Consider the following 15,628-nt stretch of genomic DNA (forward strand, 5'->3'; position numbering starts at 1 on the left):
TTTTTTTCATAACTAAGTTTTCTAAACTCTAATTTTAAGACAAAATAACTTTAGAGAAGGATATTTTTGATTGAGATATGTGATTCAGAATTCTTGACTTCAGAATTATGTCACTTGACTTTTTGCTGAAATATTTTATGATTTCCTTTAAATAAATTGGTTTGCTAATTTACTATTATTGTTATTTTGGAATAAGACTGTGTGTCAAACATTTTTTCTTTTGCTTTCCTAAATGTTATTCTTACTTTTTTGAGCTTGGTTTTCGGTGTTTAATTGCTGGTGTTTGTGGAGGAAGTGAGCCATAAATTTTAATTGTGATGATTGTAAAACCCTGTCAAATTACTAATTTAATAAACTCACAATATTGATTAGTAATGTATTTAGATATAGCTTTTCCAAACTTAACTATAATTTTATTTACCTACTTTGCTGTTTTTTGCACTTTGATATACTGTCAGCTGAGCAGTAACTGTCACTTTGCATTAATATTTGTCAGATGGCAGTTAAATTAACTAAATATTTTTATTGTTTAATAATCTTGGTGAGATACAGGCATTGTGCCTAAAGTGTTTTATTGTCTGAGATAATTTTAATGACAAGTGTATGTTCTGTCTCTTTTCCAGGTCATCCTGTTCAGTTCTACAGCATGAATAGACCTGCCGCTCGCCATACACCCCCAACAATAGGGGGCTCCTTGCCCTATAGACGCCCTCCTTCCATCACTTCACAAACAAGCCTTCAGAGTCAGATGAACGGAGGACCTTTTTATAGCCAGAACCCAGGTTAGACTTTCTTTTGCAGTCTGTGGAATGTATCTAATTTAAAATTCTTCAGTTACTGAGAAAAAAACCTTTAATTGCAAATGACTAGTGTATAGTAGGTGAATAATACTATTTGTTGCATGAGTGGAAGAATGAAGACAGGTTGCCGATATTGTACCTTCCAGTTCTTTTGAAAAATCAACATATGGTTTCCATATAGAGTTGTAGAACTTAACTTATCTGAATAGAATGTTTTTGAATGTGCTAGTGATTATTTGTTTTTTAAATTAATACTGTGGTGAACAGTGTTTCCTTCTTATTTAGTCAGATATCCTTGCTGTATGAATAGCAATTAATGAAATTTGAGCATACATGAGCAGAGTTTATAAGTAGCAAAAGAAAAGGAAAATATTATTGAAACTGCTTTGTGGTGGGCAGTTACACTGTCTTCTTCAGTTCTGCTACCAAACCTCTGATGGAACAACTGCGACTTGAACAGATTGATCCGGATATAACAGTCATCTTGCAGTTGCGTCATGTGTACAGAGGAACTAAAATAGCACATATTTAATACTTAACAGTCATTTGTTTTGCTTCTTCCCCAGAGAGGGTAAGAGCAAATATTATTCTCTATGACTGCTGTGGACATGCTATGTGAACTTGGTGTGTTTTTCTGGATTTTTGCCAAGAGGCCAGTAAGCCCATGTGTGATCACCTCTAGTGTTATTCCATTTTGGATAAGCCCTGAATTGTATGGAGCTAAAATCTGTGTTTTGGTGAAACCTTGTTATATCCTTTGGAATCTTGCAGAACAAATTTGATCCTCCTTTTACATAAGCGGAGCTTACAGAATACTTTTTTTGTTTTTTTAACCTCATTTGATTCTTATAATCATGTGATCATTTTCATCTGTATTTTACAGGTGAGGAAACAGACTAAGATAGTAGTCAAGTTAGGATTTGAATTTAGGTCATCTGACTCTTAAGTTCCCTGTTATTTCCATTGTACTATCCTACCTACCTTAAGATTAAAAAAAATCTTTCTCTTACCCTCCCAAGGGTAGGGGGTGGGAAGGAGGGTGCCCCCTTCATAATGTAAAAAGCTGTAAACAGTTTTTCATCTGTTTCATCCTGGGAATAGTGCTTGCTAACTACTTGTTGAATGTGGAATGAATCCCTTGTTATTCAGATCCTCTCATTGTTTTGGGTCCCTTTTGTAAATTAAATTCCACATTTATAGTCTAATCAGTGCACAGAGGAGCCTGGCAGTTTACAGACCATAGGGTCACAAAGAGACACAACTGAGCTAGTGACACTTAAATAGACATGTTTTTAAAAGAAATTTTACTAGATTATTTTGAGAAATATGCATGTGTATTTTTAATGAGTCTTAAATAAGAGTAGTTGCTCTTTTTATAATGTTTGACCAAATTAAAACCTATAATTAAAATTTAATTAATTTAAAATTCTTTGGGTTATTTTGTCTTTTAAAATTTTGTTTTCTTGAAGTGTAGTTGATATACAGTGTCGGATTGGTTTCAGATGTATGGCAGAGTGCCTCAGTTACACAGGTGTGTGTCTCTCACTGCTGTCTTTGATCAGACTTAATGATTTGGGGTGTGCCATTCTTTTTAACTCATTTTGAACTCCGTTTTGGCAGATACGCCTGTCTTTTCTTACGTTCTACTTTTAAATCGTGTTCCAAACCCATATTTGTACAGATGCTATTTTGTACCTAAATGCATATTTCATTTTTAAATCATTTAAATTTTTCATACGCCTGTTTCATAGTTCTGCTAAAGATAAGCTGTCTCCCTGACCCTTTTGGAAGTCTAGACAGTTATTGCTTATGGTGTTTATGCCCTTCTTTACCCTTACATAGCGTTTTAAAAGAATGGTGTCAATCCAGAATGGGCTGATTCCATAATGGAACTGGGAGATGCTTCATTATTACAGCTTGGGACCAAGTATACATGATATTCAGAAAGTATATATAGGGGTATTTCATGCTATGTAAATGTACATACCAATATACTGGTCCCATCAGAACCCTCTTGGTGGAATTTATTTGAAGCTTATTTAAGTATCTGTTTAAATGTATTTTAAATATGTATTTTAACACTTCTTTGTAAATCTGATTTTGCATATATTTTGAAAGTATATGTTAAAGTAGAAAAATAACTGACTCTAAGGAATGAGTGTTAATGAAAGTATTTTTCACACTCATGGGAAATATAGTGAATTGAGATTTTTGAGCCTTCAGCATAATGTGTGAGGCAATTTAGTTAGTTTTTATGCACTTCTCTTGATAAATTCTGCCTTTCTTCTCCAGGGATTTGGTATTTGTTTAAAGGGGATGACTACAACTTTGTTAGTTGAATAATTAGTGCTTTTTTCTAAACTAAAAAAGTTTTTAATTAAATTATGTTCTTTGAAACCCTTTTTGCAAGACTTAATGCTTTGTAAGCCAGTATTCTGAGGCTGTGAGATGCACTTTCATTTTATCTGCTTTAGGTGATTATGTAAGTCTCATATTATTCCCACTTGTCTTAAAATGGTCCTTGTTTTTTATATTTAGAATGAGAAAATTTGTTGTGTTTTCTCAAGTAGCTAATTACCTGCTTTAACAAAATGATCCCAGGTTTGTGTTTTATGAGCATATTTTTTGCAGCTGGAGGCTTGACATGGCTTTGTGCCTCTGAGGAAGTGAGCTGACAGGCAAGGATTCCTGTGAATGTAAATTCAGTGAGGTTTTCTGTGCAACGTTAAGTCTAACAGCACTGCTACTATATTTGGTTTGAGTTTGAAATGGCATTGTAACACAGGAATGAAAACATGGAACCCCTGATATGCAGTACCAAGTTCTCAAAGCACAGTAATTGTTTTCTAATGGGATTATTTCAGAAACAAGTTAATGAAAGGAACACTTTAATCAGGACATAACTGAATCCTCTGTGGTTCTTATTGTTTCTTAATCTAATCCAGCCAAAGAAAAAAGAGTATTAGTTTATCATTCATCTTGTCATCATCAAGCAAGGCATTGAAACAACTAGGGTTAATCACAAGTTTTACCAGTTTTTGCCTTCAATATAAATATGAAGCACTTTGGTGGTAAAGAAGAATATATGTGTATATTTGTACTTGTACATCTGTGTACGTTAACCTACTTTGGTAAGTGCCTTAGTTTGGGCTGCTATAACAAAGTACCATAGGCTGGATAGCTTATAAACTGTAGAGATTTATTGCTTACAGTTCTGAGGCCGAAAGCCAGAGATCAGTGTGCCAGCGTGGCTGGGTCCGGTGAGACCCCTCTTCAGGTTGGAGGCTGCCGTCGTGTATCCTTGTTGGTGTTTAGTTGCAGAGTCACAGGTGATTCTTCTGCAGCCCCATGGCCTATAGGCTGCCAGGCTCCTCTGTCCATGGCATTTTCCAGGCAGTACTGGAGTAGGTTACCATTTCCTTCTCCAGGGGGCCTGACCCATGTCTCCTGCACTGGGAGGCAGATTCTTTACTCCCGAGCCACCCTAGGAAACCTATCGTATCCTTACATGGCAGAAAAAGAGAGCGAGCTCTCTGGGGGTTTTGTTTTTGTTTGTTTTGGCAATGCCTTTTAACAAATTTTTAAAATATAATTGTTGGGCCTATCTTTCACCCAGTGTTTATACCCCCCACTCCCCAGATTGTACCCGCTCCTGATAGCCACTAGTTTGTCCTCTGTATCTATGAATCTGCTGCTTTTCTGCGATATCCACTAATTTGTTGTATTTTTAGATTCCACATGCAAGTGATATCATACAGTATTTGTCTTTCTCTGACTTACTTCGCTTTAGTACAATGCCCTCTAAGTCCATCCATGTTGCTGCAAATGCCAAAATTTTGTTCCTTTTTGTGACTGAGTAGATCCCATTGTGTGGAACACCTCCCAAAAGTCCCACATCCTTATACCATCACGTTGGAGGTTAGGATTTCATATGAATGTTGGGGAGATACAGTCAGTCCTTAACAATGGGAAATCAGTAATGTGGTGTTTTAAGTACTAAGGACTGGGAAAAGAGATCTTACATTTTACCATTCATATTATAACAAAGACTAAAAAAATCTAATCCATAAAGTGGAATGTTGGCTCCAAGCAACGTGACTGTGTATAATTATGTGAGAAAGGAATTTCTGAATGAGTATGGTGTTTTATACAGGGAAGATGTCAGGCTTCCCTGAATATTATTATAAATAATTAAAAAGAAACATTTGAGAAAGCAATGTTGGGTTGGTGATATTGTAAAAGAAAAGCCTTAACACATATTCTCTAAATGATAATTAACTTATAGCATTACTATAAATCTCCAGAAAAATACAGATATGGGAGGAGGGATTAGCAAAGTATAAATAAAGAGCCGCATCCAGAAGCTATTTTTGAATCCTCATTTTCGGCAGTCTTTAGTGTCTGTTAATGAATGCTTGCTCTAGGGAGAACAAAAAAGCAAGGAAAAAACTGAAAAATGTAAGTATATTATCAGACGAATCAGTAAACCAAATAGACCCTTTTCATCATTAAAAATACAAGCTGTGTTTTTAAATTACATGGATTAATTTGCTGCTTTTTCTTAGCATAATATCATTGTTTTCTCATTTGAAAAGGAATAACAAAAATGATAGAATGCATTTAACTCTTCTGAGACTACAGGAGTGATAATTATTTGCAATCATATTCTTTTCCGTCAAAAAAGCTCTTACTGAGTATGATTAGTTAGGTTCACTTTTAAATACTCCTAAGTAATACTCCTATCCATATTTAGAAAACATTTCCCTTTTAAAATGATAACATTATCTCTGTAACTGGAATGTAAAATATTAGCAACTAAACTTGAATGGACTATCAAATGGATGGCCCCTAAGATGATCAAATGGATGGCCTCTAAAGATGATATCTTTAATGGTCTCAGTATTTAGAGTGGTTATTTTGTCTAATTTTCTTAACTTAGCTGTAAAACACACACACAAAACAATAGTCTAATTTTTCTTCAAAATTCTTTTTACCTTTTAACACACTAAGCCTCAAAGATGTTCCATGATTTTGTGACTATCAGGAAGATCATGCTTAGGAATTTGTATATTTCATCAGCACAGGCTCATCCTCTAAGTTTGGTTTGCCTTACCTTTTATATCTACATGTTGCTGAGTGCACATAAGCTATAGTTTTTATAGCTGTTCTACTTAAGATCTCTCTATAAACTCCAGTGTCTTCTTGAGCCTTTCTCTTCACATTAACTTCATTGTTGTGTGATGTGAACATAATATTACAGAATCTAAGTGTGGAGATCTTTTGACGATTATAGGGAAAGGGTTGTTGTGTGAGGAATCAACCAGAGAGAATGGAAACAAATTGATAGTTGCTTTCTGCTCGTGCCTGTTCATGAGCTACTTGGCCTAGAACTGAATATTGCAAACAGTTGTTCACATCAAAATCCTGCTTAAATTCACCTAAAATAGTTCATTTTCAATTCAACTTTAAGGAAGATAAATCTAGTCTAAAGTAGAATCTTCTGGTTCACAGGTTTTCTGATGAAATCTTGCTGACCAGAAAGAAAATGCTATGGTAACTAAGTTAATTTGGATCATCATGTAAAAAAGTTTGCCTCGGGCAAAAATAGAATTTGGGGCAACATTTTTAAGCTCCATTTGAAACTGAATTTTTTTTAACATGTCTTAGACTGGCTTTGAAAAAACCTAACTTGTTTTGTTGTAAAGTAATTCCATTTAAGGAAGATCTGGGATCAGTTTTTACCTGGGCTGCTGTTGGTGGACGTCCCTAAAAAGACCACTGTAGTTTCAGGTTTTCACTTTCAGAACTAGAAAAGAAAAGAAAAAATTCATTAAAAAAAAAATCTGCATACAAAAAGTCTGTTCTAAGGTGTCTAATCATTCTTTTTTAGCTCAATACTAGGTTGTTTTCTTTTTTCTTTTTTTTTTTTAATGGTAAAGGCTGAAGTGGGAAATTTCCTACTTTTCCGTTACAGGTGGGGTGGCATTGGTGCTAACAGACCAGAGGAGAATTTCATCTCACTTGAAATGAACATATGCACTTTTCCTAGTGCAGTCATCCTCTGCTGCTGTTTCTCAGTTCTACCTGCTTTGTCTCTGCTACCTCTCCGCTCATTGTCTTCCTATCCCATTTGGACACAGTATTGTGAACATACCAGCAATTGTTCTAGGCCTCTCAGAGTGGGAGACAGACACCCAACTTAAGGGTTTGCTGCCAAGAAGTATAAAAAACATATCCAAAAGGTATCTTTTAAAGAAAGTTGCCGATTTCTAGGGTTATGTGACTCTGTCCCTTGAATCTGGGGTCGTCTTCAGAGTCACATGGGCAGGTCTTGTCCGGACAGTGTGTGTACAGTGTCCCCTGCAGTTGCCCACGGCACAGCTGTTCCCTCTCCTAACTGCTACCACCTTTGCACCTCTTGATGGTTTCTACAAATTCAACCCAGACTTTCCAGTTGCCTCCTATGTTTATGCTTAAGTTACTTTCATACATCTTATTTATCATACCATTATTTCTTCCTGACTTTTCATTCCCTGTTGCTGCTAAGTCACTTCAGTCGTGTCCGACTCTGTGCAACCCCAGAGACAGAAGCCCACCAGGCTCCCCCGTCCCTGGGATCCTCCAGGCAAGAACACTGGAGTGGGTTGTCATTTCCTTCTCCAATGAATGAAAGTGAAAAGTGAAAGGGAAGTCGCTCAGTCGTGTCCGACTCTTAGCGACCCCATGGACTGCAGCCTACCAGGCTCCTCCATCCATGGGACTTTCCAGGCAAGAGTACTGGAGTGGGGTGCCATTCCAGCCTATTTCATTCCCTGTACTACTCACCAACATTAATGTGGTTAATGGCACCTCTACCTTCATAGTTAGGAAGGAAAAAAAATCTAAGAATATCTTCAGCTGTTTCCTTCATGTGGTACCTAAATCCTTAGTTACCAAATACTCTTTTTGTCCACACTAAGTTCTTTTTCTTTCTGCTTCTATTACCTTGATTTTTGTGTGCCAGGCCCTGAGTTAGACTTCCTATATACACTTTTTTTCTTTTTAATCTTTGTAGTTACACTGTAAAGTAGGTTGCATTATATCTTTCATTTCACATTTATGGTTTAAATTTGAAAAAGTTAACTTGCTGCTCCAGTAGCAAGGAAATAGCAAATCAGGTTTCTGATGTTAGGGGACTTTATTTTTTTGGCTGCACCTTGAGGCATGTGGGATCTTGTGTGTTGCGCATGCTAAATTGCTCAGTCATGTCTGGCTCTTCGTGACCCCATGTGCTGTAGCCCACCAGGCTCCTCTGTCCATGGTATTTTCCAGGCGAGAATACTTACTAGAGTGGGTTGCCATTTCCTTTTCCAGGGGATCTTCCCAACCCAGGGATGGAACCTGGATCTCTACTGCATTGGCAGGCAGGTTCTTTCCCACTAGCGCCACCCAGGTTGTGGGATTTAGTTCCCCGATAACCTGATAACCTGTACTCTGCAGCAGAAGCTCAGCCTTCACCCCTGGACTGCCAGAGAAGACCCGCTAGGTGACTTTGAAGTCCCAAGCTGTTTCCACTAAGCACTCTTGCACCTACCATTTAAGATTCCTCCCTGTTCCATATCCACCTGTTCGTCTTTCTAGTTTTGTGCTTTCTCTCTCAGGCATCTTATGCCAGCCATATGGAAATACGTATGGTTTGTAAACTGGTCATGCTGCTTTATACCTCAGAGCCTTTGCCCCTCACTTGGCTCTCAGCTTGCCTTTCTCAGCCTTGTCTGCTTGCTGAGCTCCCTTTCTTCCGGTGCCTGCTCAGAGGTTATTTCTCTGTAGCTCTCATCCCTCCCAAACCTGGCCCGCTTCCCGCCCACCGCCCACCGTAACACCACATCACCACCGCCATTCGACCTCCACCACCACCCGCAGGGAATTGCTGCAAGTATTGTTGGGTCGGGGCTGTTATTTTACCTTCCATTCCCAACTAGAATGTGATTTTTTTGAGCACAGTGTCTTATTTATCTTTTTAGTTTTGTTAGTCTTACCTGTGATTTGAAGCTCATAAAGGTGTTCTCTCTTTATAAGAAAATGCACATCATACTGTTTACCCAATCTGAAGGAAACCATAATTGTAGAGTTAATCTTCGGAAGTTGTTTGACATGTACCTGGCTTATGTGTGTGTTTACCTATATTAAATGTTTGTTGAAGACTCACGAGTGCTAGATGCTTACCAGGTGTTTAAGAGGGAAAGACAACTTTGTGGGGAAAGGAATGATTTGAATGAGGCGAGCATTTTTCTGTAGGGTCACGGTGAAAATGTCCCTGAAATAGGTGGTATGAATTGGGACTATGAGAAACTGTAAAGATACAACCCTGACTCACAGAGAATGGCTTTGATATTGGTCTCTTAGCAGAGTGCTTGCCCCTTTGGGAAGTAAGTAAATATTTGTTTAATTACCAATTAATTTTTCCTGTTTAATGAAGTAATGAAAAGTATGAAATTAGGAGGCTGGCATGTAATGGTCTTTTTTCCCTTGTATTGATGCACATTTAAACTCGTAACTTCCAAGGTAAAATTTGGAAAAACAAACTACTCATGGTAATCTGAAGAAATTCTTTTTTTGAAAAGACATGCTATTGTATGAAAAGACAATTTGCCACTGTATCTTAGAATAGATGGGTATATATAAATGCTTCCTGTTGTAAGCTTTTAAAACTTCCCTAACGCTTTGTTTTGTGTTAATGACTTATCCCTCAAAAGAGCGCCTTAAGACTGCTTGTAAAATGCTGATCAAGTGGTTCCCCCGTGTATGTTTGTTTTATTGTGTTATCCTTTCCTTTTAATGTGACTTGCCCTTACCCCTTATCCTCCACACCTTTTTTGTTTTTGCAGTATCTCTTGCTCCTCCTCCTCCCTCCATCCTACAGGTAACTCCTCAGTTACCTTTAATGGGATTTGTGGCCAGAGTCCAAGAAAATAGTAAGTTTATGTCTTCTTTATGCTGTAGATCAGATTATAGGTGTAAAATGTCATTTATATATGATTGGCTGAATAGTCCTTCATTCACCAGTATGTCAGATATTTGATTATTATGAACAAGTCACTCACTGTATGAGCCACTAGTGTGGATGATAAAATAACGAAGATGAAATTCTCTACTTTCAAACAGCTTAAAGTCTGCTAGTGAAGATAAGACAAACGTAAAATAAGGCACGTGTAAAAAGAGAAATCACATCTAATTGAGGAGATGCTCTTAGTTACCAGGCAGCCCACCTTTTTCTCTCTGGATTGCTCAGACGCTTGGGCTGTCACTGGAGTTTAGGGTTTTGTGGCTGGCCTGAGAATCTTTCTCCAGTCCTGTGATTCCAGGTGTAAAGATGAACCGTGCCATGGCGGGTCCCAGAGAACCAAATTGTCAGTCTGTCTCCTAAGATGCCGCATAGATTGGCAGTGTATTTAAGTTGGCTTGTGGTCCGGTGCTGAGCGATGCAGGAACAGATAACTAATTTTATTGATAGGTTGAGTTTTCTTCTAGGGAAGCATTAAAATGGAAGCTCAGGAGACTGATATCTACAAAGCAGGAGACCTGTATCAGCGTTTAGTGAGGAATTGTTGTTACAGGGACCAGTGAACATAGTCTGTATGATAGATGAGTTCTCTTCTTGTGAGCAGTCTATATAGGAGGCATGGCACAGTCAAAAGGTTGCACGATGGGTGTGAAATCTGAACTAGGGGAATCACACTCATAAAAGAGATAATGTCATCAGGCTGATGTAGCCCAGTGCCTACATCTCATAACAGGGATGGCCTCACCAGTGGGGCAGAAATACTGGCATTCTGTTCCTTAAGACTCCTGCTGCTTTGGAAACGAGCATCGCCAGTGCTAGAATGGAAGCTCTATGAGAGCAGGGATTTTTGCTTGTTTTCTTCACTGGCGTTTAGAAAAGCATCTGACACGTAGCAGACACTTTTAGTTGCTTTTTTGTGTGTGTGCTTCCACAGCGAAATAAATGCCCCCTTTTTATCGATACATTTCTTTCTTGTATTTTAACTGGTTATAATCCAGTCATACTGGCCTGAGGGCTCAGTTCTCTTTTGGGTACCTTTGCATCTCTGTTTGCTAATTTCTGAAAATAGTCTGTTTTACTTCTGTTTATTGGATGGTACCCATGAGCACCTCCAATACTTCCCACAGTGTGAATACCTTTTAGGATGATCTTTTCTCATTTCTTTCCATAGTTGTATACATTTTCTCACCTACAAAATGTATACAAACAAGAAACTCTGTATATAAGGTGAGCCCTGACTGATTTTATAGACAGAGCAGGACTTAGACATTCAAATGAATGTTGTCTTCTTCAAAACATTCACCTTGGAAAGATATGTACCTGTCTTTTGGAATTACCTTTATAGCTTTCAAGTACATTATTTTGAAGATACTCTCTGGTAGCAGATATTTATATTAAGTTTGATGTTTGGAAGAAGCCTGGAATTATTTGGAACCAGTTATACTGGGCTAAGTAGTATAGCTATAATCTTGTTCTTAAACCTATCTCTGGCTCCCATTGCTCTTTGGAGAGAGGTCAGACTGTTATAAAGGCCCTTTCTGCTTAGTCCTCTTCAGCTTCCTCAGGCCTTTTTCTATTGAATTTTGATCAGCTCTTTTGAAGGGTTCCTACTTTCTTACCTTTGTTTCTGTTACATCTGACATGAAATATCTACCCCCACCTTGGGCCATTAACTTTTCCTCATCCTTCAGGTTCCAGGAAGCCTTTCCTGACCCACGTAAGAGATGTGGTCTATTGCTGTTTCCCATGATGACCTGAAGCACTGACTGCACTTAACTGTAAATGGAAGATTGGTTGTCCATGTCTCCATGACTTTTGCTCACTGCTGCATTCTCAGTGCTGAGCATAATAGCTGGCCATAGTAGGCTTACAGTTGATGTTTCTGAATGAATAATGAAACATGACTTTAAAGTTATTGAATTGATCTCATCTCATCATAGTGTAGCTTTTAAGATAAGAGGCATTGGAGTTCAAATTCCTGCTCTTCCACTTACTGTAGGAGTACTTACTTAATCTTGGAAAGCCAGATTCCACATTTATAAAATGAAGATTAAAAACACCATCTCCCAAGGTAAAGATTAAAATAAAGATTAAATGAATAATGTATTATGAAGTGCTGAGTAATTGGAATATTTTAACTAAAAGATAGTAGCTTATGTTAGTTTTATTACACTGACTCTGAGGCAGTTTTAAGAAAAAAGGAGCAGTGGCAGCATCTTTGAGTAATTTTCTGGTATAATTTCTCAAGGTGATTGTTTTGAAAGGCAAAGTTCTTTGGATCCTTGTTTCTGTGCATTTGTTTAATCACCTTACCTTATAAATGCAACTAGGATATATTATTGATTCTTACCATAACCACATGTAATTTGTCCATAAAGTATATGCAAAAATCATGTATCTATATTTTTTATTTACTAAAAATCCCATTAGAACTAAAATGATTATTTTTACTGAGTAAAGAAAGTTTTGAGATTCATAATGTAGACAGGTCATGAGTTCAGAGTGGCACTGCAGATTGGAAGAATACTGGAACACAACAGAGTATGATGTGGGTATGGCTGATCTTCATATTTTAAAATCCATTTGACTTAAAATCCATTTAATTCGATCCCTCAGCTTAGATAAAAGAGAGAAAATAAAGACGATTGCTCAGAGAATTTCATGGAAATAGTACTGTTATTTCATAAATAAGCATTAATACTATTCATTAAAATTGAACCGCTGATGAATAAATGCAGCTTCATTTGGGTTATTTTGTTAAGCTAAGCTCAAATATGTACTCAGCATTTTGAAAGGCTTGGGTTCCCAGAGTTTGGAGATGATCTTTTAGACATTACTGCATTCTGATACCTGAACTATGGAAGCAAATTTCTCTAAGAACACAACTCAAATATTTTAAATCACTGGGTCATAAGTTAGTCTGAATTACTTGAAATTCTGTACATATAAAAATAAAATGAAACAGACACAAATATCTTCTCAGATGAAGTTACCCAGAGACATTTGTGATTTCCACCCCACTAATTTGGTAAAAAATATATATATATATTTTAAGGAAATTCATTGAGAGGAATGTGGCAGATTATTAAAATTTGTTCACTGGACTCATTATAATTTGTTATAAAGGGAATATGGTTAAAATATCTAAATTACTAATATTTCTGGTAACCACGCCTCCTCGGATATAATGTAAAGCCAAACTGTATTGTACTGATCTTTCTTTGAAAGAATGGATTATGTATTAGCATAAACAGAGTCCAGAAGCTTAGTTAACGATCATCATCATTTTGGCTATTCTTTGTTCACCATCCATCAGCACTGACCCAAAGGGAGGAGGAAGTCCAACTTGGAGATTTGACACAGTGTAGTTGTGGGGACACTTCTCTTGCCTACTCTTTTTTTTTTTAAAGATTATTATTTTCAGGTCTGGTCTAGGTTTATATTCCATGAACATAGGCGCTTGGATAGGAAACAGTGAGCTTTGCACAATGTGTAGTTTTGGTACCAGCTTGATACATTCTTAGTTTCAGATGCACCACCTCCACCGCCACCTGTGGAAGAGCCAGTCTTTGATGAATCCCCGCCACCGCCGCCTCCTCCAGAAGATTACGAAGAGGAAGAGGCAGCCGTGGTTGAGTATAGTGATCCTTATGCTGAAGAGGACCCACCGTGGGCCCCAAGGTCTTACCTGGAAAAGGGTAAGTTTCAGAGGAATGTCTGGAACGATGGGAAGAAACCTCTATGTACATATAGGAGCCTGTGTATTTTAATTAATTTCATTTACAAGGTTCAGTGTATTGAAGGTCACACTAGTAAAATTTCTGTGACTGATTTTTTGGTTGATGATTATATAATTTTTCCTGTTGAACGTGCTTTTTATGAATGGTTTCTGTAAGGCAAAAATTTTTAAAAGATAGGGTTTTTCTGGAATGACTAAGGAAGAGACTGATTTTTTTCAAATTGTTTTATTCCTGCTCCCATGCTTTAAAGCATTCTTTTGTGGTTTCTTATATCAGAAGTATGTCCATATGAAACCTTATTCCAGAGAATAATGGTTTATCAGTTTCTTGTAAAGTAGTTGTTTGGCATTTCTTTGGATAAAAAGTTCTCTGAATGTATCAGCTAACCATCATATGGCAGTTTGGGGACAGAGGCTTCCAGGTGTCATCACGACTGGTCAGCTCAGGAAAAACGTGTGCTGTCTCAGAAATTTTCTGGTAAGGAAATTAAAGTCACTAGCGTAGTGGGTTTCAAAACTGACTGCACATTAGAATCACTTGGGAGCTTGGATTAACAAGTAGTGGATTTCCACTTCTGGCTGAGATGGAGCAACAGTAATCAGATTTACCCTTCCTCCTAAAAACAATTGAGAATGAATCCAGGAAAAAATATAAAAGATAATAGTTTTCAGGCATTGGATAACAAATATTGGTGGACTGTGATCCCAGAAAGAAGGAACTCAAACATGGTGTGAGCCTTTGATTGTCCTAACTTTGCTATCTAGCAGTAGTTTCCAGGCCACGATGCAAGGAGGTGGAACCCCAATAAGCCTGGACGTCTCACTGAGGAGAGAAGAGAGAGATCAGAGTTTGGGGAGGCCACGGAGTATAGGTAACTACACAAAGACAAAGGACAGAGCTCGGGGATAGCTGCAGGGGAGTCTCCTCGAATCCTTTGACAGAGTACCGATCTGTACATGTATGTGAAGAAACTACCTAAGATCGGAGAAAGAGCAATCAGAAAGGAATAGGCAGAAGAAGTCTTGGAAATAACGGGCCTGGGAACAGTTCATGCTCCCAAACCAGCAAGAGTAGAAAGACCTTGTAATACACAAGGCATTGAGAAGAGGCCTCAAAATTGTGTCCCCTGATTTGTGGGGTCAAATTAGCACTAGACTGTCTAGGTTGCCCTACTGCCCTAACAAAAGTTTAAATGCAAACTTTGAAAAGATCCAAACTGATTTCAAGTAACTTAACTGAGCTCCAGGACAAAACCCAGCGCTGTTGAAAGGACTTAACAAACCAGTGCACCAGACAGTAAGATTCATAGTGACCAGCATCCAGTCAAGAATTACAAGACATGTAAAAAGACAGGAAATAGAACTCATACGTAAAAGGAAAGCCAGCCAACAGGGAAGACTTAGAAGTGACAAGATGTTAGAATTACCAGACATGGGTATAGTTTATAAATACCACATATATCCAAGAAGGAAAAGAAAACAACATGAGAGAAAAGTAGAATATATATATTTTTTTTTAAAAAAGAAAGAGAAACCCATATAGAATTTCTGGAGATGAAATATACTATATCTGAAGTGACACTTAGAAGAAAAGGTCAGCAACCTTGACAATATGACAGTAGAAACTATCAAAACAAGGCACAGAGAAAAAAAACCAGCAACAGATACATGAAACAATATCAAATAATATTTATTCACAGAAGATATTATCTTTTATGTAGAAAATCCTAAGGAAGGAATCTACAAAAAAGCTCATAGAACTAAAAAGTGAACTTAGCAAGATGGCAGACTACAAAGTCGATTTGCAAAATTAGTTGCATTTTTATATACTAGCAACAAACAGAAATTTACAAAATAATACCTTCTGTAATAACATAAAAAATATGAAATACTGAGGGATAAATTTGGTAAAATATATGTAAGACCTGTATGATGAAAACTATAAAACTGAAGATAAATAAAAGCCTTAAATTGAAATAAAGGTTCTTTAACCATTATTGTGAAGAGACTGTTTTGCCAAATTAATGTATAAAGTGAATGCAACCC

General features: G+C 37.3%; 1 protein-coding gene across 16 annotated transcripts in view; it reads left to right on the forward strand.

The window, feature by feature from the left end:
* ABI2 (abl interactor 2) overlaps positions 1-15,628 on the forward strand; it is a 101,518-nt gene that overhangs the window by 75,632 nt on the left and 10,258 nt on the right. For 9 of the 16 annotated variants that reach the window (XM_061381909.1, XM_061381824.1, XM_061381837.1 and 6 more), the window contains 3 exons: positions 624-782; positions 9,668-9,754; positions 13,368-13,541. In XM_061381909.1, the coding sequence (XP_061237893.1) occupies positions 624-782; positions 9,668-9,754; positions 13,368-13,541 (420 nt within the window). The remainder of the gene's footprint in view (positions 1-623; positions 783-9,667; positions 9,755-13,367; positions 13,542-15,628) is intronic. The other 7 variants (XM_061381890.1, XM_061381865.1, XM_061381829.1 and 4 more) reach the window with 1 other exon arrangement.

Source organism: Bos javanicus, chromosome 2 (assembly GCF_032452875.1).
Source record: "Bos javanicus breed banteng chromosome 2, ARS-OSU_banteng_1.0, whole genome shotgun sequence".
In the NCBI taxonomy this organism is placed as follows: domain Eukaryota; kingdom Metazoa; phylum Chordata; class Mammalia; order Artiodactyla; family Bovidae; genus Bos; species Bos javanicus.